At 37.5% G+C, this 27629-nt stretch overlaps 1 protein-coding gene across 1 annotated transcript in view; it reads right to left on the bottom strand.

Moving 5' to 3' along the window:
* Positions 1–247: 247 nt before the first annotated feature.
* The window catches only part of LOC116442772 (catenin delta-2-like), a 307484-nt gene continuing 280102 nt past the window's right edge, over positions 248–27629 (bottom strand). Inside the window, 4 exon segments of the mRNA XM_032106243.1 lie at positions 248–3807; positions 4166–4239; positions 11404–11535; positions 15614–15740. Coding sequence (XP_031962134.1) covers positions 3547–3807; positions 4166–4239; positions 11404–11535; positions 15614–15740 — 594 coding nt within the window. The 3' untranslated portion in view covers positions 248–3546.

Below are 27629 nucleotides of genomic sequence, written 5' to 3'. Positions count from 1 at the left end.
AGCCATAATTAGGGGTGAACTGGGTGTTCTCAAAAATATCTTTCCCCTTGGCTGGTTGATGTAGAGCAGGTTGTGCTCATCAAACTCGTGGAGAGGGAGGGGGCAGTGACCAACTTGAGAGCTCAAAGTTAGGTACCTGATTAATCTTTAAAATACCTAAATGGCAAGGATCTGTTTGCTGTCTGAAGCTGGGCAGCTTCTACGGAGTCAACTTCTGAGTTTAAACATACTGCACTATGACCAACGATTCTCCACAATACAGTAGGATTTATTAATAGAAAATACGTCAATATGAGTTTGTCTTTGTACATGTTAGCAACATGTACAGTGAAACACATTTTTTTTCTCAATCTATATTGTTATAGTTCTTTTGTGTTATCTGACACAACCATTTATATTTTGGGCTTAAATATGTTATTTGTCAAAATGTACTTTCAGTGTTAATATACCTTTAAAATCATAGTTTATCTTTTAAATATTGAATTCATATTACTTTTTCTCAAATCAATATTGCTCATGTTAGTGCAAATTTGTTAGATCTTGAGATAGGTTAACCATTCCTTCCAGACCATAAACAGCATTTAATAAAACAGTGAGATTTATATAGCTCTACACAGCTGAACAAGATTCTAATACGAAGCTTGTTAAAAAAAAAAAAAAAAAATCCGACATTTTACAGTACATCAATTGCATTTTATACATTTTTTTTTGGAACAGTTTTGTTTCTTCTCTATTTCTGTGTGTGATCTAGTACAAGAATGAAGGGAACAGCAATAGGTAATGATACTTTCCTCAATATTGAAAAGAATGCATCATATATATCTTGCTTAGTATGGTGGCAGTGTTGTATTTCCAAACCTGGAAAAGAAGCCAGGTAATTCAACACCTTCTCAAAACCCAGTACAGCAAGAGTGAACGTCATCAGTCGGAGCACTTGCCACTACAGAAGAATGGAAACAAACCAACACAAAGTATAGACAAAAGGTATTTTATGCCACGTCATCAATCCAGAATCTCTCACTTGAGCAATGGTCAACATTTGACTCCAAGTAATTCCTAAGAGGAGCTGAAAGAGGGCAATGTGGGCATTTCAGTAGTTTGAAGAATGGAAATACATCCAACTTACAAGAATCTCCTGTCCTAAGAACTTCGAACAGAACAATGCATCTCCTCGGCCTGTTGGCAAACCTGTGCCTGCAGAGCTGCACCAGCCTGGTGTTTGTCAGGCAGTCAAGAAGAACTTCCAGTTGCGAGTGACATTCTTCATTAAAAAAAAGCTTTTATACTGAAAATGTGCTTTGTTCAAAAGAGCACTGTAAATGTCACTTATTAAAATCAATGTAATAAATAAAATATAAACAGCCTGTGTCCAAAACTATGAATAGTATTTTTATCTACCTCACTATACATCTGGCCCACTGTGCCCCTCCCACCCACCCATTCTGAAATTTTTTAAAAATTTTTTTGCATGCTATTTTTTTCCCCCTGTTTACTACAAAGAGCAAAGGTTACATATCGTACACTGGGAAAAGCTGCCAAAAAGATTAAACTATAGTCCTAGATTACCAATAAACCAACTCTACGTCACAATACCTGCCTGCATGAACTACTTGGGCTGCGTCCTATAGAGCAGGTGATGACTTGTGAGAGACTTCTCCCCCTGTGCACAGCCTGAAGTGTGCCAGGTGATGTTAAAACTATTACAGTGACTAACCACAGAAATGTTTGCAACCAAAAACAAATTCCTTATTGGCAATTTAAGCAATTTACAACTACTCCATTTGAGGTGGGTCTTATGCTCTGAAAACTGTATGCTGAACTGTTTGTTGCCTGAATAACAGAAATGAAGAAATGCTTCTTTTTTTTTCCTTCCAGCGTTACAAGAGCTAAGACGAATATGCCAGTTCTTTTGGCCTCCTAGCCTATGTAGCTGTTCTTCCCTTTTTAAATTAAAAAAAAAAAATCTCTGTCCCTTACATTTTTTAGAATTTCACCTTAAACGCACAGAAATGGTCTTTATTTTCATATCTGAGGAATGTGTTCTGGGTGTTGGGTTTTATTTTTGGTATGGGTTAAAATAAATGATTGTCCTAGTGGTTCAAGAATTGGACCCTTCTGTAGTCTAAAGAGTTTGGAGAGTCCAGATTAAAGTCTCATAGGTCTTAGTTTTCCATTCCTTCAGGGAGACGGCAAGATCAAACTCTGCCTTCCTTGAGCACTTACTGGTTGGTGGCTGGAGAGTAATGAAATTTCCTCAAGAGAGGATCAAAAGATGCTATTTAAAGGAAATGGCACCTAAGGGTGATGGAGTTGGTGATACAAAATCAGCTACCCCTTCTTTTGTGAGCATGTGGCCTAGCAATGTTGAATTGCTATCGATGGTTACGGAAGTGAGTAAGAGAAAGCACATACTGGAGTTTCCACTGTTAAAAAGAACTGAAAATCAAACAAAAATTGAAGCTTAACAAGGAGAACATTGGATGAAAAGAAGTCTTACACCACACAAACACACACACTCAAACACACGCACACAGAATACTATGCATACGTGGACACACACGAGTAAGAATGTGTATTTGTATGGTAGGTTCTTGGAAATAGACATTCTTAGCAAATATGGATGACAGATCAATTGTAATTTATTTTCTTTTAACACTGTATCATCATAAAGAAAACTGGTATAAATGAAAAAAATCTATTTCAAATATCTACATCTAAAATTTTAGGCAGTGAAAAAGCACTTCGTTGACAAGGAGTGTGGAATGATGAATGTTAATTGTCAGAAACTGCTGAATGCCTTTTTTTTTAATTGCCACAAACAAATTCACATATCAGAACAAACAATACTGCTAAATATTCCTTTTTGTTTTTTTGATTTTTTTTTTTTGATTTTTTTTTTGTTAAAACGCACCGGGGAAAAGAAAACAAAAAACTGGAAATTCATACATCTTTCAAAATTTGAAATTGAAGCAATATTTAGAACCATAGATGAAGAAACACTGTGGCATTGGTGTAATATACACAATGCACCTTTTTTTTTTTATCTGTAATGTACATCAAATACTTTACAACAATGCATTAACAAAAGGCAAGAAACATCTTGCTGTACAGAGGAAACCCCAAATGCAACTTGAAGCCTAGATTCACAATGAATGAGGATATTAAACAAAGTGTGAGAAGCTGTTCCCCATAAAGTATGTACGCTGCTCAGTAACTTGTGCTTAACTCTTGACCCAGTCATGTTCTTCCTCTGTCCTTCAACCACGTTCAATATACAGCACCGAACTTTAGACTCTACAGGCCAACAGTAAAGTTGCCCCACACTGTAAAATATATATATGTATATATATATTTCTTTCTAATTACTCCCAGGTTTAGCTTTCGTATCTTTTAGCCTTCTAAAAAAATCTCATTATTTTTTTCCATACTGGTTATCTTTGCCTTCCTATGGAACAGGCTTTAACAAACTAAATTTGCAGGAAAAAAAATGTCTCGTGGTATGCATGCACATGCACAGTTCCTGGAGCTTTTGTATCTGCCCAAGTCTCAAACCCAGGAGTCGGGAGAGGCTGGATAGTGGCTTGTTTCATAGTTAAGTTCACTATAGGGACGAGCAGCTGAGTAGAAGTCGACGTAGTTGCCAGTTGACTTTAGTCCCAGGTGCATGTTGTATTCGCTTGCAGGTGGACGATGATGCACTTGGTCCTCAAAGAAGGACTCGTCATAGTTTCTTGTTGAATTCTGAAATGGCTGATATGGTTCATAATCTTTTCTGCTGGGCTCCTGTGGAACTGGCTGTGTTGAAACCTGGAAGATAGTAATGCCCACAGCTTGTTAGATACAACTTATTGTGGGCAACAGGATGGAAGAAGGAATAAATCTCCCAAGTGATCTTCCAAGTTTAGGCTCAATATTACAACTGCACAAAGGAGTGTAACTACTCTAGTTTCTAATTCTAGAAGGTGTAAAGTACCTTCAGGACCTCATTTCACATCACATATTCAAACACAGGTGTTTAATTTGAGCATAGGAGTAAAATCCTACATGAAGCAATCTGTTTATTTGTGATATTGTTTAATTTGTAGTATTTTTCTTCCATTTCCATATACGGTATTGCACCAGTTTTTGCCATCTGGAACAGTAACATTTTAGTTTCTGTACTGACCTGGTTATGTTTGATATCTTCAGCAGGCGCACCATACGAATTCCTGTACAAAGTTGAGATTCCGGTGTTCTGAGCTGCAGAGAGAGGAAAGGAAGGAAAAAGCAGGTTTACCCAACATACCTCTTCGGCCTCAAAGTGAATTCTAAAGGCTTCATTAAATACATCATACAATGCCTGTCTCCCCCACACCAAAGTTTTTCAAAACATCTGCAGACTTTTCCTCCCACTAAATGGTCATCTTCTTTGCTTTGGTGTACATACATGTTCTTGGTATACATTTATTAAAGGTAGCAGGCTCTATACCATGCTCATAACAATCTTGTGTATTTCACACATGAATCAACAAAATAATTTCATATATAGCTAGCATTCAATAATAAATTTCTGGTTATAGATGGGATTATGTAACACATGCAACAAACAGCAGTTGTAAATATTGAGATTAAGAAACATTTCAGTTCTTTCACTTCAGTTGGAGGATGTGAATTATTAATCCTGCAGTCATTTTGCTTTATCATGAAATTATTCAAGCAAAAAGTGATTAAATGTAAGTGAAAAACAAGTTATGCAAAAAGTAATATATAGTTATACTGAAGAGGTCAGGCCAAGACAGTTTCAAATCCATGACTGCCATCATTGCTGTCACTTTCTTCTCAGATGTCCTACTACTCAAATGCACAGACAAAACTCAGCTATCAGTTTGAAACTGGAAGTAATTCTAAATACAAGGAGGATAATATATAGTCTTGCAAAACTTTATTTCTGACCCCATCCCAAAAAACCCCACATGGAAAGCAAAGGATTTTCCTTGCAGAGCTGACTCCACCGATCCCTCTGATTTGGCAATGTAGCTGAAGCTTAGTTTGCCAGTAGGACTTGAAAGACTGTAGTTACTTCTCATACTTGAAAGACTATGAAGGTAGCATTTTGTGTGGCTGCTGCACACTTTTCATGCATTATTAACTTTCCAGGCATTCTAACCAATGATCGGATGCTGTTATGAGGGCTTTTACTATAAAAGAACAGGCCTGAAAGTAAAAATTGAGTAGTTGTGAATCAGAGTCATCAGTGGAACAGAAACATGGAGGTCATGACTTCTCTCAGGTCTCTGTGCAATGGTATAAGACCTGGAGGCACCAAGAGTGGCTTTTAATACCTTCACAGCTCAAAACTTGTGAGGGCAAGCCTGAGCATCAGAGCTGAAAGCTGGATATGGGATCCATGCCAGTCACATTACTAGGAAGAACCACATTACTGAAGATGTAAGCACTCTTTCTTCCTTTGGCAATGTGCAAGCATGGACCTCTGCAAGTAAAACTTCCTCTACCTTTCCCCACACCACTGCAACCTTTCTGGAAAAAGGAAAGGAAAGGCATGGCCTTCAGCCAAAGCTGACTGGAATACACCAATTCTGATCTTCACATCTGCCACGGGTTCCATGCTGAGGGTATAATTTTTGTCAGTGTGATGCACTGGTCCATGTTGCTGCTTCACAGATCTCAGATGCTATTCTTAAAGATTTGCAGCATGTTTGTGAAAACAGGATAAAGACAGGGCTTATAGGATTGGTTGATGAGCTCTAACACCTGGAAAAAAAACAACTTTTCACCTCATAACCATTAACTGATAGGGGTGAAACCCCTCTTGTTCCTTGAAGAGCTGGATGCAATTACTAAAAATGTGCAGAGTCTTGTGTAGGAAACAGAGAAAAGCCCTGGAGGTCTCCAAGTGCAGCATGACCCTTGTTTTTAAGGTGGGAAGAATATGAACTCTAGTGACAGATGCTGGTTGGGCTCCTCCAGTGACAGATACTCTCAATTCCACCTGTATGCCAATAGTCTGTAACAGATAGAAACAGGTGAAATGATGGAAAGTAGTGCTTGAGCAATTTCCTTTGGTCATAAACGTTAGTGCGAAAGAGCTGATCGGCAGAGGTTCTCACTGTTCAGGTTACAGTTTGTCACTTAAGGGATTTTTCATACTTGACTTGTTTCAGTGGGTTTCTTTATATTCCAGCTGCAGCCTCTGCTGTAGCATTTGAAAATACCCCTCCTGATGAGTCTTTAGAATTAGAGGAGTTCGCATCAGCATTGCTCTTTACGGTGCATCTCACAACAACACGACTCTCAGTAGCACAACTGCCAGATCTTTCCTTGATACCACCTTTTAAATGCAGTTTTTCTGATTTTCTTGCTTGCTCCACAAAGTGCCAGAAGTTTTGTTATACAATTCCTCTTGTCAAGATCTAAAGATACTCAGCATTTCAGATATCCATTTTGTGAAGTCCTAGTTCTTGAAAAAACATTAAAGCAACATTCAATATATTGGACTGTCAAAGATGGAGGAAGAACTTGTAACCATTTAGTTTTTAGGAATATATGTGCCAATATAAGTGGGTTTGAAGTTTCGTGCACGCAAATTTCAAGTCATACATGACTGAACATATTGAGTTCAGACAGGTCAATACTGTTCATGGTTGTTCGATGTCAAGAGTAACAGACTAGTGTAAGGTGCAACATCTGAGGGTATTATGAAGAATCTGATGAAAAATAGCAAACTGGACACATGCTAATTTGTATGTTGTTACTTTAGGCAGTCAGAGAGACATTAAGAGGGAGGTATGACCTTTCCATACAGATATACAAAAAGGCATGTGGTACATATGTGCTGCTAACAGCCATGACTATTATAAGCCTAGAAATAGTTCAGAGTTGGTGTGTAGCTGTCCAGTGCACTACTGTGACATTTGCACTGATGTGCTCACAAATGTCACATACCAGATTGAAGTTTTACGGTCTCCTGAATCACATATTCCACAATGGAAAATGGATAGTTTCAGCTTATGAAAACAGCTGCAAGCTCTGTGTTGTTGATTTTACTGCAGTGATGGGGATACAAATTCACAAGTTTAAAACAAAAAAAACCCCCTCAAATCCCTAGTAAATCTTTTCTTAATGCAATAAAACAATGAGACATAAAATGCTGAAAATAAATGTCAAGAGTCCAAGAATAAGAAGTCTTGGCATAGGCTAGCTTGGAGGTTGAGGTAATGGTGATTCTGGAGGAAATGTAAGTCAAGCAATGTAGCTGTTAGCAATGAATGCAGCCCTGCTCCAGTACCTGCTTCTGAACATGCAGGGGAACACCTTGGGAACTCCATTCCTACTCTGCTATGCTTCAGTGAGCAGCTGACTCTTGCTGTCCAAAAGCAGAGGACAAATATAAAAGAAAGCAGAGAATGAGCTAGATGAATGGACAATGGATATTGTGTGGTCAGTATCTGCTTTTTCCTGATAATATTGTATATGTACCATCAAAATAAAATTGTAAAACAGAAAGAGAAGGCAATGATTTTTTTTTCTTTTCAAAACATGGCATGAGAAGGGAAAAGAGTAAAAGGAGTAAAAGACAGAGATATTCCTGCAGCCACATTTCCTCACACAGATGTGGGACCTAGCTGAAGATTAAATTAATTGAGGAGTGATCCATGTGTGTGTTTATGTGCATATTTTATGCAGTCTCTAAAAGTCAGTACATGATAACACTGAAGAGGCACTCTCTGGTAGGCAAAATTGTGAGCATTCTAAAATGAGTACTATGATCAATCTGCAGTATTTTGTGGTTGAATTGCATAAAGAACATTATAGAAAAATACCTTTCTTTCTCCCTTCTGTTCAGTCTTCTAGGTGCTACTGATTAAAAAAAAGTCACATAGTTCCCCATAGCAGTTTTCCTTAAAGCTGACAACAGCTTTGAAAATTATGTTACTCAGTGATTTATGTGACAAAGATGTCATTGACCAAATTCATCCCCATATATCCCAGTCACTTGATTCATGGTTTAACATTCAGCTTTCAGATCTTGGAAGTACTTATTCTGAATGCATTTACAGACATTTTGGAATAACAAGATGCTAGCCTTCTGCCCTCAGGAACACCAACTGATAAGAAGAAAGGACAGCTCAGCTGGACAGGTAGTCATCCTCAGCTGGTATCACGCAACCTGCTTTTCTGCTATAAGCAGCAGGTCTCCGATTAAAAAAAATTAGCTCAAGACAGTAAAGGAAAATGCTTCTATACCTGTCACTACCACTTCCACCTTCCTGCATGGTGAAAAATGAGGTAAGGGCATGAGAAAAGATTACAGTGCATTTTGGTTTCTGAAAGTAATAACAATAAGCCTGAGCACTTGTAACACCTAATGAATATTTTTTTTGTATGTTCTGAATGCGTATGGACTTGCCAGTAAGTTTTAATAACAAAAGTATTGATGATTGATTCTTTACAACCAAAGGAAAAATAAATTAATTAGAAGTTTTTTCCACTGCTGGAAGAGAAGACACAGCGTGTAGACTATGATGCACATATCAGTTCAGTGAGGGAACTAAGAAAGTAAAAGAAACCTCAAAGAAGGAGTCCCATGATAGTACACAGACACCCTATCTTCTCTGTTCTGAAGGAAACACCATGGCACATAAATAACATTATCATATGCACTTACAGTTCCCATTTACTTAAACTGAATATAAGAGTTTTTGTCTTAAAAATATACTTCAGGTGGCAAACTTTTATTATTGGTTATTATTTTCTACAGAGAGAAGAAAATGGACAGTAAATATAAAAGGCATCATAAACCTGTGAAGAGGGCAATGAGAACTTTGATATTGTGCCTCTATTTTTTTAGCTATCCTTGTGAAATCAATGTAGGTTATCATCTTCAGCCAAACTGTTTACTTCATAGATTCTCCATTTTCCCCAGAGCTTTCCTGACAAATCCTCAGGATGGCAGGAAGCCAACATTCCTACTTCGAAAATCCATCAAAAAACCTTCATTTGAGTCCCAGCCCAAAGGTCATAAAATTTTTGAACTATAAACTGAGAAGAGCTTTGGAGAAGAGCGTGGAGACAGTCATGGATAAATTGGGACTACAGCTGTCACATAGTTTTACACACTGTGTAAAATCCGTGAGTCAAAGAAAGCTTTGGGTAATACATCAGCTTGGCACAAAAGTAGAAGAGCAGATCAAAATATGTGTATGCCAGGTGGAACCTGAGAAAACATTAATCTAAAGTCCCATCCAAGTGGATGTACCAGCTGCACTGCACTGCCTGATGCACAAAATGAAACACAGGCATTGCAAGAAACTTGTTACATGAAGTTGTATTAAAGTGAAGTCAAAATATCTCACAAAGTCACAAATACTGATTTATATATTTTTTTAAGCAAATATTTATTATTTAATGAGCTACAATTATATTACACAGATTCCATGGTGAATGTTGATGAACAAAACTCCTTCTGTCATTTTCTTTTGCTCTTATAATGGTGCTTAATTTGAGCTTAGACCAAACGTGCAGAGATTTGGTGATCTGAAAAAGAGAAAGTTACTTGTTAATTCCACATTTATTTGTACATTGGTCATGTAAGATTGTGAAATATTATTACACTTTTTGATTTGAATTAGTTTGATTTTTTTTCCTCACTGAGCTCAGGAGCTGGAAAGACAGTTGATAGCTGAGCATGATGCTGAGAGTTTCAAGTTTCCTTACTAAAAGCCCAGCCAAATAATCAGTAGAAACAGACAAAATACAAGACAATATTAGAGGAAAATACAATGCAAAAATCAAAGTGGAGTAAAGCTTTCTGAGGCAGTACAAACCTCACAATCTGAAAATTATATTGGAAGAGAAGGGAAATAAAGGAAGTAGGAATGGGAGAAGAAAAACACCACAGTACAAAAGACAATGAAAAGGGGTGTGGAAAAAGAAAAGCCCATTTTTTTAATGTGCAGAGAGAGACAAGACTTTCTGTGAGGAAACACGAATTTTCAGCATGGAGACACTGTATTTTGGTCAACTTCCTGAAATAATTTGCTAGTCTGAATTTACAGATACAGTTAGAATAAAATACTACAGTTTCTGCCTTTTCCTTTTCAGCCTGATGCTCTTAATCCTGAGATTCACCCATTATGGCTCCTTGACAAATGGCTGAAAAAACTTCAGTCCTGACCTTCACAATCAGCCAGCTAAAGATCACTGAAGTGTTTTAGAGAATCACCTCATGCAGGGACTGCGAAACACTCAAAGCATTACAGATACATAAAATGCAGTACCTTGACTGAATCTTCTGCACTCTCCCATAGTACCCCACAGAAGTCGTTCAGGACACTCCTAATTTCTGTGGTTTCCAAATGCTCTTGAGCGACATTCTTCTCTTCAGACTTTCACCTTCAGGCTAATTAATGTTCTGTATTGCATTTTCACACGAGTTCCAAGGCTGGTCTTTAGGTTTTGAGTACATAATCACATATAACGTAGTAGATACAGTGTGAGCATCTTCATACCCTGAATACAGTCCTGAAAGATGGATCTTATGGATGGATTGATGCTGAGCCACCACGTTCCTGGAGAGCAACTCATTCTGCCTCTGAGCAAGACCTCTGCAGAGGGCATGGGAGAAGGTAACACGCATTGAGAAAGTGCAGAGTGACTTCTCACTGCAATTTTTTGCCTGCCCAGAGGCAGCATTTGGAGAAGAGGAGAGCGTGATGCTTGGCACTATATAAACGTGACAAAAAGTTCAATAATGGTTATATAAGCCTGTACAATGGTGATGGAGACCAACATGTATTTTGCTAGAGAATTCATGAAGAGATACAGCACTGGGAAAAGCACTCAAAATTTCCTAATTACTGAAATGCTAAGAAATCAATGAGCTCACTGGGGAAGAGAGGCCTTCAAAGAAACCTGCAACAGATGCCACAACATACAGAGAAAATTACTGCATTTAAATCAGCCCAGCTGAGAAAGTAACATGGATAGACTTAACAAACAGCCACAAATTTCCTATGAATACTGACATACAAAATAAGTTAACTGATCCTGGAGAGCATTCTCTGCAAAAGACAGGTGTTAGGGATCACTGCACATGCTCAAATATACCAATTCAAAGTGATCAACCAACTTCCTTCTGAAATGAAAACAAATGTAAAATTGCAAAAGACATGCAGAATTGGATTCAGAGCCTTTCTTCTGTAAAGAACCATGGTGCTCACAAATTTTCACACAGCGTTGCATTCATTCAAATATATCTTCAGTTGTATTTCTCAAGGTGGCTAAAACTTGGGAATTAACCAAAGCAAGTTGACTCTTTTACACAGTGCAAAGCCCAGCCAATCCTCTAAAACCTGCGTTCTACCACAGCTGATTTTTACATATGCCATGCAAGCAAAATCTCACCTGTCATGGTGTCTTTCCTAGAAGTGTGTTCTCCTTTATTTCCATGGTAAGTGGCGTTAGTTCCAGTTGATTCATAGTCTGTTTTTCTTTCTTTTAGGCTGATCATTTCCCGAGGTGAGGCTGGGGCACTTGCTAGATAACAAAAATGTTTTGTTTTGTTTTGTTTTTTTTTTAATCATACATGACTGAATATAGGGTTTAACTCTTGGGTAAGCATTTCAGTAAAGTTTATATCTGTTAGTTTTCTAACATGAAGCTGACTGAAGAAATACTACCACATTATGGAGGAAAAGAAAAGATGCTGCTATTTCAAGGGCAAGGCAAATGTATTTATTGGACAATCAACTGCAAACATAATTTTATTTCTGAATATTTAATTTTCTTTTACTTACATCCAACATGTAAGATGATCACTATTAAAAAAGTACAACAATATTTTTTTTTCCCTTTGCTTTTCAGTTTCTTTATCTTGTCAGAACCTTCTGGTATGGGTACTTCTGTTTTTTCCTCAAAATGGTCACTTTATTTCCATTGAAAACAAACACTGACTGTTAACTTAGAGCTGTGTGGAAAAACCCTAATAAAATGGTTTCTCCCCTTTTCTCTTGAAAATAAACAAACCAATTAAATTATTCTAATGGAAAAGGGAGGAAAAGAAAGCCTTTTTTTTCCCTTAGAAAACATATCCCAAAAACGCATAACACTTAAAGGTAACTCATATAATTTCTCTGTCTTTAAGTATTTGTATGTGTGAACAGCTGCCATTAAAGCAAAACTGCTACTTTAAGCTATTTTTATTAAAACTAAATCCCTCATCACCTATACTCATGGAAAGGCTAAAAGGAGGAAAGTACAGCTGATGAAAGAGAGAACTGGGTTTTACAGTCGAGTTTCACACACTGGAGAATGTGAAGGTGATCACTGGCACTGATCATGAAAGCCTTAGAGCTTACAATGTTTAGGAAAAGGAGAAAAGCAAATGAAAAAATAATGGCTTTCAAGTAAACTGACTTCAATATACGTAGGTGTTGGTAGATAAAGTGCACTTTTCCTGTTGTGGAGAGCAGGAGAAGGAACACAGGGTGAGTGGCAGAGCCCCCCAGAGCCTCATAAGGGCACAACGGTACAAAAATTACTAAAGTGCTGGTGCTTACCCCCACAGAGTCCCCTGCCTCCACCCAGGTATTTGATATGTCAAAAGAAGCTCAAAAGCATTAACGATGCCTTTGTTTAAAACCAAGGAAAAGAAAAAAATTTAAAATGTAAGGCAAACTCTTTGTGAAGCTTGACCTTGAGGCATATCTTTCAGCATCTCTAAATTACGTTACATATTTTGATTAAGCAACAGTGAAGCAATGGCACTTAACTACGGCGTAGGGAAGCACGAGTGATGTTGAATTCTGCTTCGATTGGTTTTGCTGGCCGTTGCCTCTGAATTTACAGAGCAAATGTAGGACAGATGTTCTCTCTTATGAAGCCATTAGAATAGGGGATTGCTTTTAAACTGTTTATCAATAGTGATGTAAATCTAAAGCTGATAAGCCAGCAGATATAAAGAAACATGACGTTAAACTACCAAATCAGCTAATGGCAGCTTGAGTCTAATGGGGAACAGGCCAGAACACAAACCTTGAAAAAGCTGCTAGCAGAGAGACACATTTTGTTTCACATACTCTGGTAATGGTTATAAACACTGCTGTTTTGAACAAAATTGACTGATACAGACAAAACTATCTCTCACTGTTCTCTGTGGGAATTCTCTCTCTCTTCCCGTGAGAGGAAAACTACATTCTGGCAAGTGTTAAAATGCAGAAGCACCCTCTTTCAGAGTTTTTACAGGAAGCAAACATGAAGTCATTGATTGATATAGGACATAGAAAAGAATACAGCTCTCCACACTAGTTGGAGTCTGTTATCACCTAGTCCTAGGGATGGATGGGACGGTGTGAGTTCATTTACTTCAACTCTTACCCCAAGGTAGGATCCAGAATACCAATATAATTCTTGACAGATTTTAATCTGAAACTAAAGATCTCTAATGACAGAGATCACATAACTGCTCCAAGCAGTCTGCTCCTGTGCTTTCCTTCCCCACTGCTAGGAAATGTTCCCTGATGTCTAGCCTGACTCCTTTCTGCTCATTATTTCCATCTGTCTGCTATGAAAGCAGAAAAAGTTCACACCATTCCTCTTCACGGCTGGCTGTTACATGCTTGAAGACTTGGTGTGTACCTCTTCCCACTGTCTCCATCTCATGTCTCTTTTACTCGAGTTAAACAATCACAGTTCATTCAGTATATTCTCATATCCTGATTTTCCCACCTTCCAATTTATGTGTGCAACTGACAAAAATCCCCAAATAATTTCTAAAGAACTTTCATCTACCTAGACATTCTCCTTACAATTTATTTTTAAAGTATTGGATTTTTTTTTTCCTCTGAACATTACCTCCAATTTCTCAGGATCACTTTGATTTTCAATAATGCCCTTCAAAGAACATGAGTTTCTCCCATGTTTATTGTCACCCACAAAGGTAATAGGTAACTTTTCCATATTATCTGGGTCATTACTAAAACCATAGAAGAGTACTGGACCCAGGCAAAGCTCCAAGCAAAACTTTCTTCCAATTTGGCAATAAACAATACCTGTGCCTTGTGAATGGTTTTCAGTAAGCTTTTTATTTACCACACAGGATGTTTCCTGAACTGTTTGCTAGCTTGCCTTAGTTTGTCCATAAAAATGTTGTGTGCAACATTCTTACTGATTATAGAATATTGTACTTACTGACTTTTCTTTCCACAAAGTGCTTTGACTGTGTTGTAGCCTGAATTCAGATGGATTTAATAAGAGCAAGTGGTATTGAACCAATACTTGCATTTGATATGGATACTACCAGACACACAGCAACTTACATTATTATGTAGAAATAGATACCACTAGAGTTAAGTAATATCTTATGCTCCTACTGCCTTCGAGGTGCTCAGGTTGTGATTATTTGTTCCAGCAATTTTCGAGACTGACATTGAGCTGACCCATGTGTAATGACATGGGCTCTTCTTCCTTCAGAAACAGCCACTATTATTTGTCCTTTTCCAGTCTTAAGATAACTGATGATGGCAGTAAAATTTCATCCAAAATTTAGAATAACAGAAGTGAGAAGATGGTTCTGGCAAGAGACAGAACTAAGATCTCAGGGCCAGACATTTCAAGTACCTTGCACTTACAGTCAAAATGAGATGTTGGAGAAGAAAAAAAGGAACAAGAGCCCTTTATGGACTTGTGTAATGGCAGATTTTAAAAACAGAACAGCAGCTCTCACTATACTTCTAGCTACATTTTCACATCTCCTCACTTGTTGTTCTGCAGGACTAAGATGCAGCTTCTAGATAATTAACAAAGCAATTTTTTAAAAACCAAACTATGGCATAATGGTAATGGCAATCATAAGTTCCACCAACTTTAATCCTAAACTCTTGGTGTACCTATGAGATGACAGCATTTGTTGATTGAACAAGTAGCAGAAAGGCCACTGAAAGACTAACTTTGCACTCTGTTTATCTTGAAAGCTTTTCACTAGGAATGGCTTTATCTAATGAAGGTATGTTCCACCTTACAATAAATTGAGGGGAAGATTACTTGATTTCTGAATAGAAACATTAATTTACACTACGGCGTAAGTTGAGATACATTATTTCATTGTGCAGATCATACAGAACTGATAATAGCTAGTGTAAACACACTATGAATGTTACAGGAAGACCTGCAGTCAAATCTGGGAAACTTACATATGCATATGCATACACACATACCCAGAATAAAACCTGACAAAAAAGTAATGTGGGTCTTTAAACTTCTGCTAAGTGTGCAAAATGGTCACAAACTACGTAGTGGCTTTCATGACTAGCAAAGTGAGTAACAGAATTTCCTGGTGCTACTAATGGACACCGTTGCCCTGAGATCTAGTCAGGTAAGCCCCATCAGGAAAACACTTTGGGAGAATTCATGACAAAAAGTTATGGAATAATCTTTCTTCTGTAAAACTTTACCAGGTGCTAATAAAAAAAGTTAAAATCCTGTTTGAGGAGAAAATTTGGTGACAGTAAGGAATACACTTTGTGCCCTTCCACCACAGTTAACAACAAATCCAGATATCAAGGAAAATGATGGTGATAGATTGATTACCTCCACCTTTGCTTCAGCCTGGCCTTACCTGAGCGGTTGTTCGGAGACATGCGCACGGGAGAGATGGAGGGCGTGCGGGATGAAGAGTACGGTCTTTGCCGATCCCGTTCTATTGTTGACGATGAGGCAACGAAGTGATACTGTGACCATCCATCCTGCAACACCAAGCACCGCGACAACGGTCAGTGAAAATGCCACACAGTTCCCTGCTCTAAGCAGAGTGGTTTTGTCTGGTGTTTTCACTATGGACACACCAGTAGGCTCCTGTCTTCCTCCTGCCACTGGGTGGTAAATATAGTTAGTGGTGCAAGACAGGATGTGCTGACTGTACTGACACAGCAAGATTAAAAATATATGTAGAAAGTTCTATAAAATAACACCTCGGAAAGACTCAAATAATTAAGTGTTTTAGGCTATTTGTTTAATAGTTCTTTTTTTCCACACCTCTATTTTCAAATTGGAAATGGCATTTTGGCTTGAAATGTGTTCCATTTTATAGGGAGGTTTAGGAGTAAGTAGATTGGGAAGATTACTAGACTGCACATCTATTTAGCTTAGTTATACTAACTGCCCTTTTGTCCACATGAGAGAAAAAGAATCAATGCATTTTCCTTGTTGCAGTTTTCTCCAAGGCGTACAGAAAGAAATTCTATTCCTTAGATTTAAAACTATGTTAATGGTGACGTATTAAAAAAATTCAACAAAGTAATAAAAATACTAGAAATAGCTAGTTCAAAGATAAAAAAAGGAAAGTTTAAATAATTCATGTTTTATTCCTGCACCCTAACATAATGCAATAATCCAAAATAATGCATTTCGCATTTTTAAAACCATATTACATATAGTCTGAAACTATTATGAGAGCATAGACTGACTTTTGATAGCGTTCTTATTAAATGACAGTATTTTGAATGCCTTCAGTATTGATAGATTGCAACTGTCTTTATCAGTGCTTAATGTTAAATCTAAATCAGTGGCATTGAGATTTCCCAGTCTGACACAGCTTTAAAATGCCTACTTTCTGTTGGGCTCAGTGGAAATTGCATCAAGCACCATGTGCTAAACAAAAGTTTTGCAGTGAAATGCTGACTAAAAATAAACACAATAAAATATGGCCAAAAACCGATTGGAATGTTCCTCTTGCTTACAAAAGAATAATTCACTGTTAGGGTAGTAAAGAACATTCCCACAACTAACTCAGCAACTCCAGACATCCAGCAATGAATCCCATCCCTTCCCATGCTCTGCCTTTGCTCAAGGTATCTCTCCAACTTCATTCCATCCACAGAAACCATGGGCACCTGGCTCTCAGAAGAGAAGATGGCTTGAAAATCTCCTTTCCACAAAACTCTTAGGAAAGAGAACTCAGCAAGACTGTGACACAGCAAGAGGAAAGAAGATACTCATACTTCTTGTAGAGGGAAACGCTATAAACAAATTAGGACAGACACAGGTGACACCTAACTACAGGTGCCCAACGCCTGTACTCCTCATGTAATGCATTTGTACAAGCAGGGGTGTATCTCAGCTGCAATTTCAAAGACAAAAATGAGGAAGAGTGAAATCTGGGCTACGCCTTTTACAGCACAGTCAGGACTTTCCCTGGAGTCAATAGCGATGGTTTGTCCTCTATCACACGTTTAGGACACTTCACTGAACTGCACCTCATATTTATTCACAGTCGTATAAGAAAACACAAGAGAGAAATCTAGCTAATTAATAAAAAATAGTAGGAGTAACTTGAAAAAAGAAATACTTGATCTTTAATACCACTTGCTTAAACCAAAATTTTCTATATATAATCTTTCCAATCTATATCCAGTCTCCAAAAAGCAGTTTCTACACAAGCCACATCCTCCTAGCTAGAGGGAGGATTCATGAGAAAGAAGAAAAACATCTCTGAAGTCCTAACTTCCTAAACCAAATTGGAAATTACTATATATAATATGTACATACATATAAAACACATGCATTTTTAAAGAAGACATAAGAGTTCATAGTTATAATGAATAGCTTAAGTCCAATAATCCTATGCAAGCATCAAGACTACAAGTGACATATAATAGCATTAGTTATTTATCTCTGGTTAACAATAACTTGTGCAGTGATTTCTCTATTACAAAACTGAAGGAGCAAACTTGTGAGAAGCCTTATCCTGATGAAGAAAAATGGTTTCGTTCTTTCTCCTTCTCTGGGGTCACAATTCCTTACCAGAAAGGTGACTATATCTCATTCTGTTGTAGTTTTCTGATTATTTATTTTCTTTTAAACAGACTGAAGAAGGGTAAGATATGAAGAGGACAGACTTTAGATCTGACAAAAGCAAAAGGGATGCTTTTATTTATTACTATTTATTACTCTCTGTCTGCAAAAGTGACATCAACCATGCTTACACAGAGCAAGGTAGAAATACTTCCAGTTTTGTGGATTGTGATACATTCATGGCCAAGTACATTCTCCGTTCGCACTCTTGCTTCCCTCAAGCAAAACCCTGGCATATGGTTCAGAAAAAAGTGACGAGAATCTTCCCCTAAGTCTTTCTTCCTGTTGTCTATTCCATCTGTATTGTATATATTAATACTTGCAGCCTGGTTCTGACAGGAAGTGGATGAAATAAATCCCTGACACCTGCCCTGTCCTATGGACATTGCAGGAATAGCACATGGCACCAGTTCTGCTGTGGAGGATATCAACAGGTACTTTGTCAATGTTGCTTCCTCAGACACAGCACTGCAAGGTGCCTGAGCAGCAAAGAGCTCTGTTTGTGGTGCTGGCACTAGCAGTCTTGTCTGCAGCAGATGTTTTCCCTTCTTCTCTTCCCTGCAAATTTTCTTTCTCTCTGGTGACAGTAGCGCTTATAATGAGGTCTTCAAATAAATTCTGCTACAAACTCTCAAGCTGGCAAGCCAAATCAGCTCAATAAGACAAGTGAGGCAAACAATAGACTCTGAGACAAGTATTGTAGTGACTTGGCAATAGTTTTGACTAAACAAGGAATACTCCTATCACTGTATGACAACTTTCATAGTGTTTTTCAATAGATTGAGGGCAGCTCCCAGACCTCGCAGTATTTCAAAACCCTAATACTTTTAAGTCATCTATCTTTAGCTCCCTTCTGCTGCAAGGAATAAGGTTCTTTCCTTGTAAAGGTAAACAGTTTGTAAAAAATTTATTAAAACTATCCTCATCTACAATTCCAAAAGCTATTAGTGTTAAATATTGAAACTAATTTTTAAGAGCCTAAAGGGGGTATTTTCAATTTAATGGCTAGATAAATACCACCTGACATGATGGCTGCTTTCATTAGTTTGTTTCAGGTCTACTGCCTGTAATGAAATTTAATTAAATTGATTTGGGTACTTAAAGGTACAGCATACAGCAGTGCCCTGCAGAGAAGAAAGCTAACTCAAGACCAAAGTATGTGAGACTGAATTTAAGAAACCAATTTACTAGCTGCAAACATGATCTAAGAGAGGAAGAGTGAGACAAAAGGATTTGACAAATTGGAAAGCAAGTCACTGCAATTCTGTTACAGAATGGGTATATTTGTTAAAGGGCAGTAATTAATTAATAGGTGGCAACTGCACACTACAGGAGGACAGAGAACAACCTGACTAAAGAAATACCATTATACATCCTTATCATCTCTTCTAAGGTATCTTCTACGGGGCATTTGTCTATATTTTGACTACACTGAATATATCCATCATACTATTATATCAATTATACTTCATAAAGTCCAGATGTTTAAGCTTGATCTGCAGTGACATGCTTCTGAGAATATCTTCTTGGAAAAGCTGCAGGATTAAAATTGGGATGGGAGTTGGATGATCACTGTAGAAAATGGAAGTGATACAATAGTCTATCTGATCACCTTTTACTGGGCTTAAGGGGTGAACAGGTTGTCTTCCTGCTAAACTTTCAATCACTTTGAAAATAAATAATTTTGTCAGGCCCATGGGAAAATAATTATTTTGTCAGGGTGACTAAACTTATTGTGCCAAACACCTATTGTATGTGTCTCATGAAAATACATTTTTTTAAACTTTCTTTTCTTGATACTCTTTTTGTGTTTAAAATCTAAGGGCAAAATGGATAGCAGATTTCTTTTGTGTTTGCAAAAATTTAAAACTTGTAATGATGATTTGTGGAAGTGGATGATATCAGACACACCATTTTCTCACTTGTAGTACCATAACTGAATTAAATTAAGTGCTGATAGGAACTGACACCATGTTGTCCCAATAGGGAACCAGAGCTCCTGCCTGAAGAATTCACAGACAATAAAGAAGTGAGGTGGCCAAGGAATGTCCAGGAGTCAGGGAGGGTAGGTGCCTAACCTGGATACCTCACAGCATCCACTCAAAAAGAAAGCCCACAACAGTTCATGTGCTCATAGCCATGTAGCAAAAAGTGAAAACAAGCCCTATTCTCTGGTTATGCTGATCAGCTGTGACAAGACGACACTGACTTGAAGAGCACTGAGTGGTCTAGAAAAACTGTATGATGTATGATGGCTGTATGATGGATCAGTATCTTTCAATGTGGAAGAACACAGTCTGCTCTGACTCCTGGCCGTATGTGTTTGAACATTGTCAGGAATAGAGAAAAGCAACTTCTTGTAAGCAGAAAATTCCTACTAGAAAGAAAAAATAAAAATGATGCAACAAATCCAATAAAAAAACAGCTAATGCCTGAAAAACTACAGATAATATTGTTACCTGCCTTCCTGAAGGTTACCAGCATGCTACTCTTGTTTCAGGTCTGATCCTCTTCTGATCTGATTTAATAGAAGTTTTACAGACAACTTGAAGCACACAGGACCAGACTTGCTTCGTCATCCTACTTCCTTATCTGTAAGCCAGCTTTTTACTGGTTTAAGGATATTAACTGCAGTAATAACTGTTCCTATAATGGTTAAAAGCTGCAGAAATGTGAAGTTCTGATAGACAACCTTTTACGGGGATCAGTAACTAGACCCACTGTGGTGTTAGAAGTAGGTGACACAGCAACAAGGCAGAATGTCTGTAAGTACGTAATGTAGGATCTACCCACTTTGGAACTCAGCCAGGCACTGCTCTGAGCTGCTGGTGTTGCTTCCTTTGCAAGCTAAAGCACCACTGTCAGGTTAAATTAAACATCCCGATTGGTGTGCACCAGTGTGACGCTGTCTACAGCAAAAGATAAATCTGATGTGAATTAAGTCAAGGCTCATCAGACTTACACAGGCCTGGGCAATTCTTTAGTGGGAATTTGCTGTCACAACTCTAATAAGACATAGCAGAAAGTAGAAGTGGATCAAATGATCTACATAGATAGGCATATGAAAATTATATGTATGACTTGACTGTGGTGAGAAATCTGAAATGGTCACAAGGTTGGGGCGATCCGCATATACATCTCATGGAGCTCTCACATTGGACTTACGAAATAATGCAGTTTTAATGTTCACCAACAACCACCCTTACTTATCATTAGGGTTTACAACCTGGAATCACATGATTTTCTTTTAATAAAACAGAAAGAATAAATACATTTCCCAGTGTTTCTCAACAAAGATACCAAGCCGGCTCCGTGGCAATAAGGGAGGAAGCCAACTAGTTCCCACCTACAGGACTTGGCACAACTGGAGGGGGCGACAAGGAAATGTGAGCTGCTGAAGAAGTGATGGCGAGACAGCTGTTCTCTAAAAAAACCCCTGCCTTGGTACTCAAAGAGTATTTACTTTGGAAGAGGGATTCTTACAGCTTCAAAAAGAAAAACTCCTGAAAAACAAACCAACTAGTTTTAGATAAACTATCTAATTTAAAACAGAAGGTGTTCTTTAATTTTTTCTTTGCATTTAAAAATTCAAATTGAATTTACAAATGAATTTACACTGTCAAATCCTATTAGCAGTAAACTAATTCCTGAAAGTATGTTCTTTCTGGATTTGCTTGTGTTGTTTCCAGAAAAACTCAAAACCGGAAAAGAATTCCTGGGCATAGGTCTGCTGTATGATGTATTATGAATAAACATTATTTTACTGCCATCAGTTACACTTCAATTCTAATGACTATTGACATTTTTACTCCTAGGATTTTATCTTTTGCTTCCAAAGAGGTAAATCAAGATATGCTGTTCAAGAGAGGAGTAGGGATTGAGCTGGAAGATCCTTCCAGCTTACATGTGTTTGGTTTAAATCCTTCATTCTGGAGTAATTTCAGTGGCTTCAAAAGGGCTACTGACTCCAAGTGTCCTGTTTCCCCTCCTCTCCCAAGGAGTTATGAGCCAGGCACCCAAAATCAACAGACACAAAGTGAAGACATGAATCACTGAAGCTCATCTTAATTTGAAGATTTTAGTATTTGTGCTTATGGTCTCATTTCCACAGCATATGGAAGCCAGGAAATTACTTTTAAAAAGAGAAATTCATAAAGTCTGGGGGCTTTAAAAATATCACATTAATTTGGATAAAAGAGCAGGAGTTGGTGGCAGTACGAGAAGTTAGCCGAAGTGGTTAAAGGAAAATGCCTTCTCACGATGATGATGAAGCCAGATGTTTGCTGGTTAGAGGTTATGCTGGGAGTATGACTCTTCTGTGAGCCTGTGAGGAAGGCCACTCACTCCCCCCCTGCACAGACCTAACTGGGGGGAGAGGACAGAGACTCTGCTGAGAGCCCCACGGAAGCAGTGCCACCACTTGAGCCAAGGCAAAGAGCAGCAGCGGCAGGGCCAGGCACCCTCAGCCCCCTGCCCCAGAGGCTGGGGCTGCCATGCTGCTCCACAGCTGGTGCAGCTGTGTGACACACACAGAGCTTCCTTCTCCTATCTGGTGCAGTGGGCTGGAGCTCAGCCCTTCTGGTCTTCTTACTCTGAATTTCAGTGTGCAAATGGCTTTTACTTATAAGTGACCATTTCTGCATCCCAGACACAGCAGAAGTTCAATTGCTTAAGAAGCTGAAAGACAAATACATATTGAAATACGTATTTAGGGCAGCATGAGGCTTAAAGAAGGGCTCCTAGTCAGACAGTCATTAACTGCAGCAAAACTGTCTGGCACTGGCTGAGGATTATTAAGTTTTCTGTAGGCTCTTTGAAGTGACATTTTCAGAATTGGTGGTTAAACTCATTTTTTTCCAAAATGAGATGTATACCTCCCAGCCTCCATCTCAGCTTCTCTGAAAGCAGAGCCATTATTCTCCTACTGTCAGCATTCAACCTCAAAATAATCTACAATATTTTCTCTCCCCGTTTTTCTCTTCCATCGCAGTGCAAGGAGTACTTTAGTCTTCTGAGAGTATCAGCCATTTTTCTTCTTTTAAAATACCACAGAGATGACATTGGTGACTTCTCTTTTTTCAAATGCACTTTTTTGGTGTGCATTGTTATCATCTTCTAATGACAGATCCTGTACCTTAATTTTACACCTTATTCCTTGATTTTAGCTATGAAGAGACACACGATAAGGGAGAGATAGTGCTAATTACTTGCCAAATCTATTCAAGTGAGAAACAGCTAGGAAACTATCCCTGGTGGTTTTATAAAGTGCAAGTCTTGGGTGTTTTAGGCAATCAGTGAAGCATTGCTTTACCTATCCATAATTAATTATTGATTTCCTGTTGTGTGAATTGCAAAGATGACAGGACCTAATCTAATGAATAAAATAGCTGTAAGAAAAGAGAATTGTATGTGAGGCAAAGCATGAAGGACAAGACTCTAGATACAGCAGAGTTCATTATTCATTTTGCTGACATTATGTGCAGCCAAAAAAACCAACTTCCAAAACACTGCAATAAAATGAAATAAATTCATTTCTCAAAGCATCCTTTTACCTCTTATACAGAAATAAAATTGTTTGAATATATTTTAGAGGAAATGAAGACAGTACTTGGCCCTTCAGCTAGAATTTCTGTTCTTCTATTTTCTCCTGCATAGGGTATATAAGCTATAATTTAAATTGTTAGAATCACAAAAGAACTATTCTTGCTTGTATCTTGTAGGTAGAAGAAAACCTTGCCTGCCAGAAAATGTGTACAATAATTTTTGATTTGTATTGTCATTTTCATTCCAGTAATGCAATTCCACCTATCTTAACATGTATAAGACCTAGAAATGCAAACTCTGGCTCTTGGCCACAAAATTTCAGGGGAGAGACAGATACTACTTTATGTTCAGGGTCAGTTTCTTAAATCTACTGTCCTTTCAAAGGCTAGAAACAAATCAACACCTCTTACTTTTCATGCATTAAACCATAAAATCAACCAGATACAACTTTTCTATTATACCTATGAATGTAAAACATGAAAAACAATCATTATCAGAGTAAAATTTGCACCATTATCTCTTACAGTAAAGAACATGGCAGGACCAATGATACTGACTGTGATCAAGAGCCATTAGGACTTCGTGCTTCCCAAAGAGCAGCAGTGCAGCTGAAAACAGAGGATCATTTTATTCAAAAGTGGAGCTGACTGACATAATAGGAAGCAGTGCCCCTTGGGAAAACTTACTGGAGAAACTCATGCTGTCCTTGGTTTTAGGTCAAAAGTTCGTGCATAATACACTTAAATTAGAGAGTTAGAGATCTGAGTGATTACTGCTAAGCTGTATGAATTTAAGGATATTAAACAGGTAGTTCACCAACACACATGGATATTAAAAATGAGAAATGCACATTATTTTTTACTGATACACCTTTAAGAGTTTCCAACTCACTAAATAAGTATTAACTCAGAAAGAACCATGCTGTTGGACCAAAGACTACTACTCTCAATTAGAGGATCCACAGCTTTCTCCAAAAGCACTCTGTACAATTAAAAGTAATAAAACCAATTCAGAAACTTCCAGTGAAACTTCTTATTTCTACTTTTTGCAGGAAGAAGTAGCTATAGCTCTTTTATCAAGACAAACTGTATCAGAAAGTAAAGGAAGTAAAACACTCAGAACAAAGCACATATACTACAAAAGAGGCTCCTTTCAAAATATAAGGTTTCTTTCTTTTTTAAAGTCTGAAATGGCAGACATATTCAGGGCATTTTTGAATTCTGTTAGCAGTTTTAGGAAGAGAAGAAGGAAGAAATGAGAAGGACTTCCTAGCATTTTTTCCCCCCACCCATTATTAGATCATGTAGAACATCAAAGAACTGAAAGTAGGATATTGATGCAGCAGCTTAATCTTTCATTGACCTTTGGTTTAATTTACATGTACTGGCCATATTGAACAAACACTTTTGACCTCCTTATAGAACCCAGAAGAATGAGGATGATGATAGTGCAAGTATGGCAATACAGCTCAGCATCAGCAAAAGATGCCCACTGTTATGCACCAAACCATCCCAGCTCAACTATTTACCTCTGAGACAGAAATATGCTGTGATTGACACAATAATTAATTGATTTCCCGCCCCTCTGTGCTCCATCTGTGTGCAACTACTACAAGTAAAAGTTCTACTGATCTGATTCATTTGCAAAACTATAAGCAACCACCCAACACCCTCCAACATTCCTGTTCAAGTCTGCTGAGAGGGACTGAGTTTCTCACCCATACTCTTTACTGCACATCTACTTTGATCTGTGCCTGAACCTAGATATGCAAACATTAAGCATACAAGTTAATTAAATCTCACATTTTGTTCAGAATGGTAGAAATCATGTTCCTTGGGTGAATTTTGGAGAAAAATGTTGACATAAATTAAAAATAGTTTCTCTTTGCATGTATCTTTAAAACACCTTTGAAAGTCTTTAGAAAGACTTCTGGATTCTTTTCATAATTGTTCATATGAATCCAGCTAAACATTGTTTCTCATTAATTAATGTTTATATTAGTTTTAAAATACTTAATACATTATTTAAGTAGACTAAAAATGTTCCCAGTACCAAAAGACATGCAGTTAATTTTCTTGGGTCTCTCTTTTGTATTCAAATGTTAAGATCCAATTTTATTCTGAGCTACCATACTTTTGAAAAAACATGTATAGATGTGACCTATGCATAACCTTCTGGATTCTGGATGCCTCCTCATAGTTCTACCCTAAGGATATTTCAGAAACTTCAGTTATACAATTCCCTTCAGAAAGAAGGCTTTAAGTTAAAGATACTGACTCCTGGGCTGCATTTTAAATTTTCTTTTCTTTGGAGAAGTTCAAAGGATGGAGTACTTTAGAGACAGACTTTACACAAGTATGAGATTAAATTTCTCTCTTCTAAATCTGTACTTAGCAACCTTAGAGTGGACTTGAGTTTTTAAGTAAACTCATCATTCCCTTATAAGTCAGCTGGAGCTTACCATGAGACCCAGCATCAATGTGGAGGATGCTTTAGTGGCACATATATATGGCTCATCCTAGAGAATTGTTTGGATAAACTTTGATTCTCTTCTCATTTGTTTAGCACCCCTTGAGTCTAGGAGATTTTGGATGACAATGGTGCCAGCTTCCATGCACTCCATAGTGATTATCTGGAAGAACTACTGCTAAATTTGGTTGTTGAATTATTGCTTGCTACAATGCTCAATTCTAGAGGGAAGTACTATCATGTCTTTAAGGCCCTCAGGGGAAAAGCAACAGTCAACTATAGCTACAGCTACTTTCTAAGCTCACAATTCAAACCATTAAGGTTTATTCCTTTACACTTCTCAAGGTCTCTTTGTCTGGACACAGAATTACAGAATCACAGAATCTCCCGAGTTAGAAGGGACTCATCAGAATCATCAAGTCCAACCCTTTCTCCTGCACAGGACCACCCCAAGAGTCACACCATGTGCTTCACAGCATTGTCCAAATGGGTTTTTGAACTCTGTCAGGCTGGTGCTGTGACCACTTCCCTGGGGAGCTGTTCCAGTGCCCGACCACCCTCTGGGTGAAAAACCTTTACGTAATATCCAACCAATGGGTATTATGGGCATCATACTTAAAGGCAGCATCTTCTAAGTCTACTCTGTGTTGTGTTTAAAGTTTTACATCCACACAGCCCATTTATGTTTATATGTACATATAGAGATATTTACCAGCAAACATACAGATACATTGTCCAACAGACACACAAGTATTTGCAAAAAAAAAAACCAAACAAATCCATTAGTTTGACTCTAATTAGGCTCAGTCATCATACCTGATTTTTTTTAAAATCTCATTCATTATCAAAATAGTACAAGTAAGGGCAGGTCTGGCTTCAGCTACACAGAACTGTTTTCATGAAAATACAATCATCAGTATTGAATTTTCAGTTCAGCCCAGACTATCTTAGGTTACTATTAATATTTTCAATATCATAATAGACATGGAAAATGTTTCAGAGAGAAACATGTAAATACTGAAACATAAATAAAGGAATGGTAGGTGATACTGCATAGTAAATAAATCTTTGCTGAGGGCATTACAAAGAATTTAACTATGTAAAATGCAAAATTATTAAAATAAATTATGATTATTAATATATAGTAAATTATGGAATCCAGAGGATAAAACATTTGAGAACATCTCCTTCTAACAACTGATATTGAAACACATGACTTGATACTCCCCCATGTGTTGTCATTGTGATATAGGTAAGAACATGAATATTTTGGATGGCAAAATATTTTCTACCCTCTTTAGGCCATGCAAAATATATTTTTTAATAGTAATCACTTTCTATCTTTCTAGTACTGTTTGAGACTGTTAATAAACTGAAAGTTACAAGGAACTACAAAAAATATTACTTGAGATGATGCATAAGCCGAGGAAATCAGAACATGTTCTACTTGACACCACAAGCAAAATGGTAATTATTAGCATTAAAATGAAATCAAAACAACATTCAGTTCGACTTAGCATTTTGTAATATTTTTCTCTTTTTAAAAATTGTTCTTCCTAAAAAAAGTAGCCAAAAGATTTCGAATGGTAGCATAGCTAGGTGAAGACAGTATGTATTTTGCCAAATGATGAGATTTTCTCTTTCTTTTTTATTTTTAAAAATTCAAGAGTGGTTTTTACATCACTTTTCCCATGTGACTACTCCTTACTACTTCTGCATATGCCAAAGAGTTTACCTCTATACCTCAGTTAAATTTGTTTGCACAATTT

Source organism: Corvus moneduloides, chromosome 1 (genome assembly GCF_009650955.1).
Source record: "Corvus moneduloides isolate bCorMon1 chromosome 1, bCorMon1.pri, whole genome shotgun sequence".
Classification (NCBI taxonomy): Eukaryota; Metazoa; Chordata; class Aves; order Passeriformes; family Corvidae; genus Corvus; species Corvus moneduloides.
This window is presented reverse-complemented; position numbering and strand designations above follow the sequence as displayed.